This window comes from Rhamphochromis longiceps, linkage group LG16, assembly GCF_057381845.1.
Source record: "Rhamphochromis longiceps isolate RC_006_pf linkage group LG16, R_longiceps_female_GT1.1, whole genome shotgun sequence".
NCBI classification, from domain to species: Eukaryota; Metazoa; Chordata; class Actinopteri; order Cichliformes; family Cichlidae; genus Rhamphochromis; species Rhamphochromis longiceps.
In genome coordinates this window covers 23,988,823-24,001,193 of record NC_140572.1, presented here as the reverse complement: position 1 = coordinate 24,001,193, position 12,371 = coordinate 23,988,823, and the positions used below count along the sequence as shown (strand labels likewise).

Below are 12,371 nucleotides of genomic sequence, written 5' to 3'. Positions count from 1 at the left end.
GTCAAATACACCTAAAACAATGTCTAGAATGTGAAATGTTGGTATAATGGTGCTGCTTGAAGCCTGAAAACGATCGCCCATAAAAACGAGCAAACAGCAGTAGCAGACGTCCTGACTGGGTTCTACGTTAGCATAGATCCCTCCAGAGTTTTGTGCACACGGTTTAGGTAAAAATGAAAAAGGTTGAGGTTTTACATTTAGTTCAGTATTACCTGTTGCCTGTGTCCTTGTCTTTTGGGAAAATACTTTACACAAGTAATGGCTCAAAGAGGATTCCTTTTTTATTTTTTACTGTGCTGCAATTGTTTACTGGCTTATTTGTGCCATTAATTAGTGTCAACTAATTTTTATTCAATCTCCGCACAGGATATGTTTGTGAAGATGGAATATGGGGGAGAGCAGAAGTGCGTTGAAGTTCCACAAAGGGATGAATGAAGGACATGCATATTGTATTGAAGAAATAAGTGATGAGAATGCTGTTATTTGCATTTGCCATGTCAGACCTTTTGATAAACAAAATTCTAATGAAAGTGAGAACATGTACACTGTTACATCTTTCAGAAAATGTTTTGAAATTGTGGTGCACAGTTCAGAATAAATGTTTTTCAAAAACCATTGCATCTTTTTAGTAAATGTTTATTTCCAAAAGAAATTTCTAGAAGTTCAGAACAGTAAAATTCCCGCTTTTTAGAATGAATTAGAAGATAACTCTTACGTAGTTAAACTAAAATACTCTTTGAGAGTTAATATATAAACTCTTAACACCAAGTGTTAAATTATCAACTCCAGACAGATTTGGTGTTTAACACTAAATCAGAGTTAACGTACCAACTCTCCAAAAAGAGTTAAATTAACACTCTCTGGTGTGGACCCATATAGACACTTTAATAGTGTTGAAATCAAATCCGACAGTGTTAATTTGGACATGCTGGATTTGCTGTGTACCTGATAAACAAACAGATGAGTGCAAATTAGAGCATGCAACTTTCCCAATGTATTTCTTCTGTTATCTTATCTTATATTAAGAGAAGGTGAACCCAAAGTGACATTTTATTTTTAAAGAAAAGTTTTTCTGTGCCACTGTTGCAGCACGTTTTTAATTACAAAGTTTAATTTTCAAAGCTTTTTAATTTCAAAATCATATTTTATAACTCTTTTATTTCATAGTAGAAGATCAATTCTAGTTATGTGATTTCATTTCGTATCAAACTTGCTGTTCAGAATGATCCGTGATGAGTGATTACAACTTCATAATGTATGCACTTTATCTGTTAGCATCAAAACAGGAAAGCTAGCTTAGCAAAGCAAAAAGAACTGGCTCTACATATTCAGTGGTTTTATTTAAAGCCTGTTGTCATCGCTGTTGCCACATTATTCAGTAGAGGTCTGTGTTTTCTCCCTTGATATACTAAAGCCATCTGTGTTTCCAGAAGAGCAGCTCTTACAGTACACAACAGTTTTCTGCAATGTAACATTTATAGAGACGGAGTGATGAAAAAGCTTTATAGGCTCATTCATGTTTAAGGGTTCCAGTGTTATAGCTGACAAAAAGTCTTTTCAGCGGAGCTTTTTGCTTGATTTATGTTTAATAAAACCAGAAAAAAGGCTCATAAAATGTGGAGGTTCAATTGGGGAAAACATAAATAGTCCTGAAACGAGTGCATGGTCACTCTTCCATTTTTTCCAAGGATGATGAAGTCTCAGTTACAAGCAAGCAAATGTGGCTTTTGCCAATAAACTTCTGGGCGGGAAGATTTAAGGTTTTACCACTTGCTGTGCTACAATAGTCGTATTATTTTTTTCTCACATCTCCGCTTCATCAGGCGGTCCTGTCACCAGAATTTCATTAGCTGTATCATTTAATTTGTTACTAGCCAGGTCAGGACAAGGAGAGTCCAACCTTCATAAAACCAACAATAAATAAGAAGCAGGAGCATGTTCTTATTAAAATGTAAAGCATGTATTATAATATTATTATGTCCAAAGTCCTGCCATTAGAATGACATATTAAAAGTATAACTAGCAATTTTCGAAAGTGTCAAGTCAAATGAAACCCAAAGTAATCAATTTAAATTTTTGGCACAGGCCCTCCTTAATACTCCAGCTTTGTACGAACCAGTTAATTCAATCTGGCAATCTATTAGCTCTGAGACGTCGGTATTGGAAAAACACTTTAGAGACCTGTCTACAGATTGTCACGGGGCCATGAATCAAAACATTTTTGTTGTGTGCAGAGGAGTGCGTAATAGCCCTTTTTAGAAACTAGTCCACCAAACAGTCAACCTAGACGCTCGCAGAAAGAAATGTCGTGTTGATGAATGAATGTCTTTGTGCCCTGCTCCTCATACAATTTTACTGGTTGCGATATAATAAATCACGATAAATTGAATCTCTTCTGGTAGTATAGGCTAATTATGCCCCCGCCACCCTCTCCGTTCCCCTCCCTGTTGTGTTTCTGTCGTGCTTCGTGTCCTAAAGGTTCAGTGCCTAAACACGAAGCTGTGTGCACCTGTTCCTTCCTTATAGACCATTTTATTTTACCATCTTGCTGCCAACTGGGCCAATCTGTTCACACAGAATGGGAAATTTCATTTGTGACAGTGTGACATCCTATGCTATGGAGAATGCTTGAAATAATAGCGCTGCAAAGGTCTGGGAACGCACTTGGAGGCTCTGCTCTGTGCTATAGCAAGAGAAACAAAAGCAGAGACACCCACATATGGCTTCACTCATATGGATAAACTGTATCAATCTAAAAGATGGTGCTCATCATCTTCAATATTACTTTTCTTCATATTGTTGGTACAGTGATTGGATCCTGATCTCACCCATGATTAAAATCCATTTTTCATTATCTTTAGACCTGATACCTTGTCGGACACCTTGTCTCAAACTTGGCAGGTGCTTTTAGGCCTAAAATGCTGCTTTAGACTAGTCCAATTTTAGTCAGTTAGATCAGTTGATTATACACTATACTGTATCATACCTGCAGGAGATGCTCATATATGGAAACCAATGCCATGAAACTCCCAGCACAGGTTTTTCTGTGCTGATGTTAACATCAGAGGAGATTTGAATCAGCCTTACTAGGCAAATGAGTATTTTGTCCACATCATCCTCTTCATGCATGTTGTCTTACTCCAAGCTGTATAGGCTCGAAAGCCTACTACCAACTAAGCATATTAGGTGATGTGCATCTCTGTAATGAGAAGGGGTGTGGTCTAATGACATCAACACCCTATATCAGGTGTGCATAATTATTAGGCAACGTCCTTTCCTTTGGCAAAATGGGTCAAAAGAAGGACTTGACAGGCACAGAAAAGTCATAAATAGTGAGATATCTTGCAGAGGGATGCAGCAGTCTCAAAATTGCAAAGCTTCTGAAGCGTGATCTTCGAACAATCAAGCGTTTCATTCAAAATAGTCAACAGGGTCGCAAGAAGCGTGTGGAAAAACCAAGGCACAAAATAACTGCCCATGAACTGAGAAAAGTCAAGCGTGCAGCTGCCAAGATGCCACTTGCCACCAGTTTGGCCATATTTCAGAGCTGCAACATCACTGGAGTGCCCAAAAGCACAAGGTGTGCAATACTCAGACACATGGCCAAGGTAAGAAAGGCTGAAAGACGACCACCACTGAACAAGACACACAAGCTGAAATGTCAAGACTGGGCCAAGAAACATGATTTTCATGCAGGACAATGCTCCATCACACGCGTCCAAGTACTCCACAGCGTGGCTGGCAAGAAAGGGTATAAAGGAAGAAAAACTAATGACATGGCCTCCTTGTTCACCTGATCTGAACCCCATTGAGAACCTGTGGTCCATCATCAAATGTGAGATTTACAAGGAGGGAAAACAGTACACCTCTCTGAACAGTGTCTGGGAGGCTGTGGTTGCTGCTGCACGCAATGTTGACGGTGAACAGATCAAAAAAATCGATTGTGCATGTTCCCCCACTTAAAATGATGACAGAGGTCAGTAATTTGCACCAGAGGTACACTTCAACTGTGAGCGACAGAATGTGAAAAAAAAAATCCATGAATCCACATGGTAGGATTTGTAAAGAATTTATTCGTAAATCAGGGTGGAAAATAAGTATTTGGTCAATAACAAAATACAACTCAATACTTTGTAACATAACCTTTGTTGGCAATAACAGAGGTCAAACGTTTACTATAGGTCTTTACCAGGTTTGCACACACAGTAGCTGGTATTTTGGCCCATTCCTCCATGCAGATCTTCTCGAGAGCAGTGATGTTTTGGGGCTGTCGCCGAGCAACACGGACTTTCAACTCCCGCCACAGATTTTCTATGGGGTTGAGGTCTGGAGACTGGCTAGGCCACTCCAGGACTTCTTACGGAGCCACTCCTTTGTTGCCCGGGCGGTGTGTTTTGGATCATTGTCATGTTGGAAGACCCAGCCTCGTTTCATCTTCAAAGTTCTCACTGATGGAAGGAGGTTTTGGCTCAAAATCTCACGATACATGGCCCCATTCATTCTGTCCTTAACACGGATCAGTCGTCCTGTCCCCTTGGCAGAAAAACAGCCCCATAGCATGATGTTTCCACCCCCATGCTTCACAGTAGGTATGGTGTTCTTGGGATGCAACTCAGTATTCTTCGTCCTCCAAACACGACGAGTTGAGTTTATACCAAAAAGTTCTACTTTGGTTTCATCTGACCACATGACATTCTCCCAATCCTCTGCTGTATCATCCATGTGCTCTCTGGCAAACTTCAGACGGGCCTGGACATGCACTGGCTTCAGCAGCGGAACACGTCTGGCACTGCAGGATTTGATTCCCTGGTGTTGTAGTGTGTTACTGATGGTGACCTTTGTTACTTTGGTCCCAGCTCTCTGCAGGTCATTCACCAGGTCCCCCCGTGTGGTTCTGGGATCTTTGCTCACCGGTCTCATGATCATCTTGACCCCACGGGATGAGATCTTGCGTGGAGCCCCAGATCGAGGGAGATTATCAGTGGTCTTGTATGTCTTCCATTTTCTGATGATTGCTCCCACAGTTGATTTTTTCACACCAAGCTGCTTGCCTATTGTAGATTCACTCTTCCCAGTCTGGTGCAGGTCTACAATACTTTTCCTGGTGTCCTTCGAAAGCTCTTTGGTCTTGGCCATGGCGGAGTTTGGAGTCTGACTGTTTGAGGCTGTGGACAGGTGTCTTTTATACAGATGATGAGTTCAAACAGGTGCCATTCATACAGGTAATGAGTGGGGGACAGAAAACCTTCTTACAGAAGACGTTACAGGCCTGTGAGAGCCAGAGATCTTCCTTGTTTGAGGTGACCAAATACTTATTCTCCACCCTGATTTACGAATAAATTCTTTACAAATCCTACCATGTGGATTCATGGATTTTTTTTTCACATTCTGTCTCTCACAGTTGAAGTGTACCTCTGGTGCAAATTACTGACCTCTGTCATCATTTTAAGTGGGGGAACTTGCACAATCGGTGGCTGACTAAATACTTTTTTGCTCCACTGTATTTGTTTTTTGTTAAGTTGCCTAATAATTATGCACAGTAATAGTCACCTGCACACACAGATATCCCCCTAAAATAGCTAAAACTAAAAACAAACTAAAAACTACTTCCAAAAACATTCAGCTTTGATGTTAATGAGTTTTTTGGGTTCATTGAGAACATGGTTGTTGTTCAATAATAAAATTATTCCTCAAAAATACAACTTGCCTAATAATTCTGCACTCCCTGTAGTCTTTCTTTAGGCTGTCTGCCGCTTCGTGGCTGATTTGCTGTGGTTTCTACTAGAGATGGCACATACCACTTTTTTATGTCCGATACCGATACCGATATCATAAATTTGGATATCTGCCGATACCGATATGAATCCGATAGTGTTTTTTTAATCAACAAAAGTGTTTTTTAAAATATCTTGCTGCATTTTGTATAAGTTCATACTCAAGTTTAAAACAACAACTACACTAAAGCTATTCTGTTATACCTGTATGCAAAAAAAAATATTTCATAGTTCAGCAATACTGATCAATCTAATAAACTTAAACCTACACCATCCTCCCTATTCTGGTATTTTAAAGAGTACTTAGCGTAAATATTAAGCAACCTAACTAATAGGGTTCCAACTCCCAGCAACAACAAAAATAAATAAATAAAAAATGGGGAACCACCCCTCACGCTCCACCTCATGATGCTTAATCGACGTAATCAACCTTAATTTGATGCAGTGTGAAAAAAATGCACAGAAATCAATTATTTTTCAAGAAATATTAAATAGATTCAACAACTTTCTTCAACAAAATTGCAGACTGCACAGATGGTACCTTCCCAAAGTAAAAAGTACTATAGCTTACTAGGGTATATATATTAGACTTAATAGTCACTATATACAGTAATTGACTTCTATTCCTTTTACATCAAATTAAAACTTTGGGTGTCAGATAATTATTTATTAAAAGCTCGACATTTTAAATGAGAATAAGAAAGAAAAGTATGTCTTTGTGCCCCCTTTTCCCTGTTAATGCCCTATCGGCCCCCCTGGCTAAACTTTGCTAGATCCGCCCCTGCACAGTTACCAGCCGTCAGCTACGTAGAAAAAGATCCTCGAGTAGAAAGTAATATTAAATAAATTCTAACAACAGCTGATCAAGCTTAAACGTGCTGCTGTTGTTCAGCCGCTGGTTTCCTCTTTCTGGTGCAAAGTGGGCCAAAAGCAAACCAGAGACACGGACTCGCGACAGAAAAGCCGATCAGCTGATCGTTAAGCAGTTTCATGATTGAAGTAGCAGCCAGAAGAGGCAGTCGCTCCATATATCGCTTGTTAAGCTTAACGCAGGAATGCTTTACAAACATTCAGAGATGGACTTACACACTTGCTTTACTTCTCTCGGGATAACTTTGTCGGAGATGAAATGCCGGGTTGCTAGCGAAGCTCCACATGCTATCCAGACCACCAACAGGTCCCGCATGCCACAGCCGCTCTATCACGTGATGCATACTGCTCCGACTGCTAACGTTCTGAGGTGAGTTACGGCGTGTTGCAAGTTTTGTGAGGTGCTTTCGTGATATTTAATGGATCGGATTACATTTTTTATTTTTCTCCGATATCCGATCCAGTAATTTAGGTCAGTATCGGACCGATACCGATACGTAATATCGGATCGGTCCATCTCTAGTTTCTACTGTAAAGCCTCCTTGTTTCCAATAAAACCGCTGACTGCTGATCACAGAGGGAAGAAGGGATGCTTTTGAACTAACTGTTACAGTACCATGATCGAATTCATGTAGCTCTTTAGACTGAGCTATTCTTTCACAAAATGCTTGTAGAGGCCGACTGCACGGCCAGGTGCTTGATTTTATATGCGTGTGGTAATGGGACTGAACGCACCTGAACTGAAAGATTATCACGTGTGGTCCCATGTCTTTGTGTATGTGGTATATATAGTGTACTTGCATGCCTGGCAATTTTTTGTGGCCAGGTGGACCCATCCGCAGTGGTTTTACATTACAATGCATGCTCACACGGAGCAGGCTTCAAATGGACTTCAAAGAAGTAAAACTGGAGTCACTACTCAGCCATCATGTCTCCAGCTGATTGTATGCATGTTCAGAGCATGTTCACTCCCCCAATTGTCCCGATTACTTCACCTGTGTCTCGTGAACATCACCCGTTGGCCTTTCCCAGATCAGCTCTTTGAGTATAAATAGTCCTGTCTCTCCCTTACTCTTCTGTATCGCATAAATGTAACGCATTACTGTAATAAATTCAGTCATTATATTACATTTGCAATTGTGTGGTTACCTGCATAGCAAAAGTTCTTCAGTTATCTGCTTGCTGGGCAGAAAGAAAAACAACAAACTTGTGAATTACACTCTCTAACAATACTCTCTGAAAGAATTACTTTTTTAAATTAAATATCCAAACAGCAGGGGTCATCCATCCCTCTGTGTTCACCTTGAGAAGCTTCTATGTTTTAGATTTGTTACTTTTGCTGTGCATTTGGGCTATGTTACAATCTAAATAAAAGCATTAGATCCTCTCCAGGGTCAACCTTGATATGATCACTTCCTCGAGCAACCATTTGAGAAACATAATTGTAGGACAATCTGTCAATATATGTTAAAGTTACAAGTGGATACTTAAGTTTGTTAATATGACTTTTAAGCATCATGTCACAACAGTCTTATAACAGTCTCTGGGGTTTATTGAGTAGAAAAGCACACTATATATACTGCATTTTACTCTTACTCTTCTTTAAAATATTTATTTTATTAAATATTTATCTTACCACTTTGGCTTATGAAAGCAAAATGTTCTCTAGAAACTGTTGCTGAAGAAGTTGCAGTAGAGCAGAAAGCATATAATTGCCCTGGGTCTCATTAAGATCGTTAAGATTAGATTGTGCTTTGGTTGGATTGTGTTTAACAATCAGGCCTAACATCTGCATGCCTATCACCTGTGCAGCAGTTTACTACAGGCTAAGAAAACTGGCTGTTTGTACATATATATTTTTTAATCTCAGCCACAAAGGTGGATTAAATGATGCACAATCATCCCAACCATCATCAGCACACAAGTGATTTATCAGTTGGTTAAAACACTATCAAACCGTAGAGCAACAAGGCATTATAAAATTCAGTCTCTTTTGTTTTGCCATTCAGAATCCTAATTTCATGCCTGACTCTTTCACTAGTATTAAAAAGCAATTTCTCCCGTATCAGTCTGACTCAGGGACAGATTTACTAGTCATTTAATCTCATCCTGTGCAGGTATGTAAGAGATGCAGACCAGCTTAGACATTTTTATTCTGAAAAGCCGTTGGAGGTTATGCTTTACAGTGAAATGAACAATCACATAATCACTGCCTCATTTGTCTGGTAGACTTTGCTTCAGTCTGGAGAATAAAATTTTAAGGTATCAGACTCAGGTGTCAGCTTTCTATCAGCCTGCTGTTATATATATTATGCATCTGAGCAAGTCTACATGGGCCTTGTGTTTGTGCAGCTCTTTGTTTTCACTGCGCCATTAGCCCCAGAGTAAACAGCCATTCCTCGTTCCTGGCCTTGTTATACTGTCTTCCCTGTGCATGACCCTCATCCCTCCTCTGGGACGAGAACATATTGACGCCTCTGTGTATTTCTCGTGTCTGAGTAAAGTGTTATTAAAGGGAACAACTGTTTACCACTGTAAATCCAATGAGATATAACAGCGATTTCACAAGAGGACCAGGCCAATATTGTGAGAAATAAGTTTGGCTGGAAGACACAAGTGGAAAGTGAGGAGTAAACACATTTTTTAAGATGGCCTCGAAGTGATGATCTGCCCCTATAAAGTAGGGATGTCAACACAGCCGTGTATTGGCGATAACTGTGTTATTGTGTCAATAAAGTGCATATTGTAAATAACTGTGCAGTTGTTCTTTTGAACAACTACGATTGCAACCTCTTTTGCCACCTGCATGCACCTGTACTTTGAGCATAAATTTAATTAGTTTGCTGAAAACAATATACAGAATAAACAGCATTATAAATGAATTTTACTTTTTTATCATTGCATTTTGGGTTGTTGTTTTTTTTGTAAAAGTCTTGTTTATATCATAAACATTCATTTTTGACCATAATATCCAATTCGTGACACTGTTTGTCTACAGTTTGTTTTCCCTCACACAGAGCTTAAACAAAAAAAATTGTTATTGATTCATTTATAGCGCCGATTTCTCACAGGCTTATCTTCCTTAAAGCACTAATTCATCTGATAGATTATTTTCTACAAAGGAAAATACATTGTTTTGCAAGTGTGGTCTTTGTTGTGGCTCAGTTGTCTTTTAGTCTAACAGAGTCCTTTTGTATGAGGGTATAGACTGCAGGTAATTACGCTCTATTGGTAAATGGAATTAAAGTCATGTCATTATGGCTATATTTGTCTGCTCAGGCTGCTGTTACAGGCATGGCGCTTTAAGGATGAAGCCTGATGGGAAATGTATTCGGGATGTGTGTAGCGGGACCGCCCGTGTGGGTGTGTGAAGAGAGAGAGAAAAAGGGATGTAAAGAAAAGTAGTAAAAGAAATATAAAAACTTCCTCGGCAGCCAGAGTGTGTCGGTGATGCTCGCTGTGAGTAAACTGTTTTCAGCCCACTATACGCGGTGTTCGTGCCTTGGAGAAGTAATAAAGTTCAGTGAAGCAGTTTTCCCACGCCTCTTTCCATCTTTTCACTAGTGGAGTTGACCTGTACAGTAAGCAAGCTGCCGGTAGTGCCAAAAAGTGATTGTCTGCCAAAAACTGATTTCCGGTATTTGCCAAAAAGTGATTGCTCGTATTTGAACTGCTATAAGCAACTTGTTGGGCTATAATATGTGAAACATGTGTCAAATGCATCCCTCATGGATGACACAAAGTCACACTGAGCCACAAACAACATTCGTGTAACAAGGCGTAATCAGTTTTTGGCAGTGACTTAAAACCTTTATTTATGCAGTTAAAAAAAATCTCATTAACATTAAAAATAAAGACGTGGAGGTCCCTCCGGTCCGCTGACCTCCGGCTGAGCGGGACCCTCCTCGGCCGGCAGCGAGAGCTCCGGCAGCGAGAGCTCCTCCTCGGCCGGCAGCGAGAGCTCCTCCTCGGCCGGCAGCGAGAGCTCCTCCTCGGCCGGCAGCGAGAGCTCCTCAGCTGGCAGTGCGGGCTCCTCCGGCTCGCTGAGCTCCTGCTCGGGCATGATGAGCTCCTCCGGCTCGCTGAGCTCCTCAGCTGGCGGTGCGGGCTCCTCCGGCTCGCTGAGCTCCTGCTCGGGCATGATGAGCTCCTCCGGCTCGCTGAGCTCCTCAGCTGGCGGTGCGGGCTCCTCCGGCTCGCTGAGCTCCTGCTCGGGCATGCTGAGCTCCTCCGGCTCGCTGAGCTCCTCAGCTGGCGGTGCGGGCTCCTCCGGCTCGCTGAGCTCCTGCTCGGGCATGCTGAGCTCCTCCGGCTCGCTGAGCTCCTGCTGCTGCTGGCCGAAGTCTGTGGATTCCCGAGCTTGCACTACCCCCCGGCACTACCCCCCGGCCTTTGCACCCCGGCAGGGTGCAAAGGCAGGCGGAAACTCCCTTGAGCTGGCCGAGGTAGGGATTTCCCTCCAGGATCGCCTCGATGGCTTTTAACCCCACCACCTGAGGAGGAGAGTGGAGGTGGAGGGTCGAAAGCAGGAAGTCCAAGACGACTGGATTAAGGTCGTCAACCAGCCAGGGAGATTTAAAAAGCGTCTCCTGCAGCCGCCTCTCCACGGCGCAACGCAAACCCTCCGCGGGCTTCTCCCACCATGACTCACAGAGTCTGTAAACCCTGTCCATAACCTCCCTCCTGAGCCTCTCCTCCGAGACCGCTGGGTCCATGCGTGGCGGGATCATTCTGTCACGGTCTGGCTGGCAGACCGTGGGGATGTGTGGGGAAAGAGGACCCAGGCGCGGTACTCTGTGTATAAACAGTGCGTTTATTTACAGTGATGGAAACAATAACAGTAAATCCCCGTGCTCTCCCGTGACTCCCGTGTCGTGTCTTCCCAAAAGTCCGTGCTCCGTGTTCTCCACTGCCGTGTGTCCACACACACCCCGTGCCTGCTGCCCTCCGAGGTTCCACGCTCCTCCTGAGGGGAAAATGACAGAGGCAGCCGTCAAGACACTTAATTCCAGTAGGCATACACTCAGACTTTAGCTAAGCAGAAGACTAACGTGGAGTCTCATGGAATGATCCCGCGTCGGTGGGAGCTCCAAGACTCTCCTAAGTAGCTCCCCCGACGAGCCCTGATCAGCGGCAGGTGTGTGGCTTCGGGTGTGGCCAGTCCTTCCGCAGGGCCACACCCCTCAGGCCTGCAGGTGGCTGAGCGCCATCCTCCAAGCATCCCCGCAGACATAAACACACACACTCACATCTACAATCATGGAGGAGAGCAGCAGCAATACCAAAATACATATAATAATCATAATAATAATATGATACATGACTGCTCAGGGATCCTGGGTCGCCCAGTCCCAGGACCCTGACAAAAAATGTCTTTTGTAAGAGTAAGTTGGCCAAGAGCACAGCAGAAATGGCAGCAAATATTACAATAGTTCTGTAAAAATATTTTAAGTGGGGATAAAGGACCGGATTGGTTATAATGTAAGTACAATAACACAGAGTTGTAAAGATACTTGAAAAAACAGATAATTTTTTAACTCTATATATAACCCCTTTGTAAACGCTGTTCACCGAAGTCTATTTACCAACATACGTAAAGATATTACACATAAAAAATACACGGAAACATTGGAAATCACTTTTTGGAACAAAACACCTGGCTACGAGCAAGTCACGGAGCCTTCAAGTAACTGCCAGAGGTTTCCTTACTACGGTTCGGGGCCGCGG

The 12,371-nt window shown here is 42.2% G+C and overlaps 2 protein-coding genes across 2 annotated transcripts in view; one reads left to right on the top strand and one right to left on the bottom strand.

The window, feature by feature from the left end:
* The window catches only part of b3galt1b (UDP-Gal:betaGlcNAc beta 1,3-galactosyltransferase, polypeptide 1b), a 70,129-nt gene that overhangs the window by 52,355 nt on the left and 5,403 nt on the right, over positions 1-12,371 (top strand). The window lies entirely within an intron of this gene.
* On the bottom strand, positions 10,489-11,374 carry LOC146651179 (uncharacterized). Its single transcript, XM_085384506.1, has 2 exons — positions 11,035-11,374; positions 10,489-10,988 (listed from the first exon to the last, which is right to left on the bottom strand). The coding sequence occupies exons 1-2, from the start codon at positions 11,372-11,374 to the stop codon at positions 10,489-10,491; spliced, it is 840 nt and encodes a 279-aa protein (XP_085240632.1).

Coding starts and splice junctions, on each gene's coding strand:
- LOC146651179 (XM_085384506.1), bottom strand. CDS start 11,374: ATGATCCCGCCACGCATGGACCCAGCGGTCTCGGAGGAGAGGCTCAGG. Junction 10,989..11,034: donor CACCCTGCCGGGGTGCAAAG/GCCGGGGGGTAG, acceptor GGGAATCCACAG/ACTTCGGCCAGCAGCAGCAG.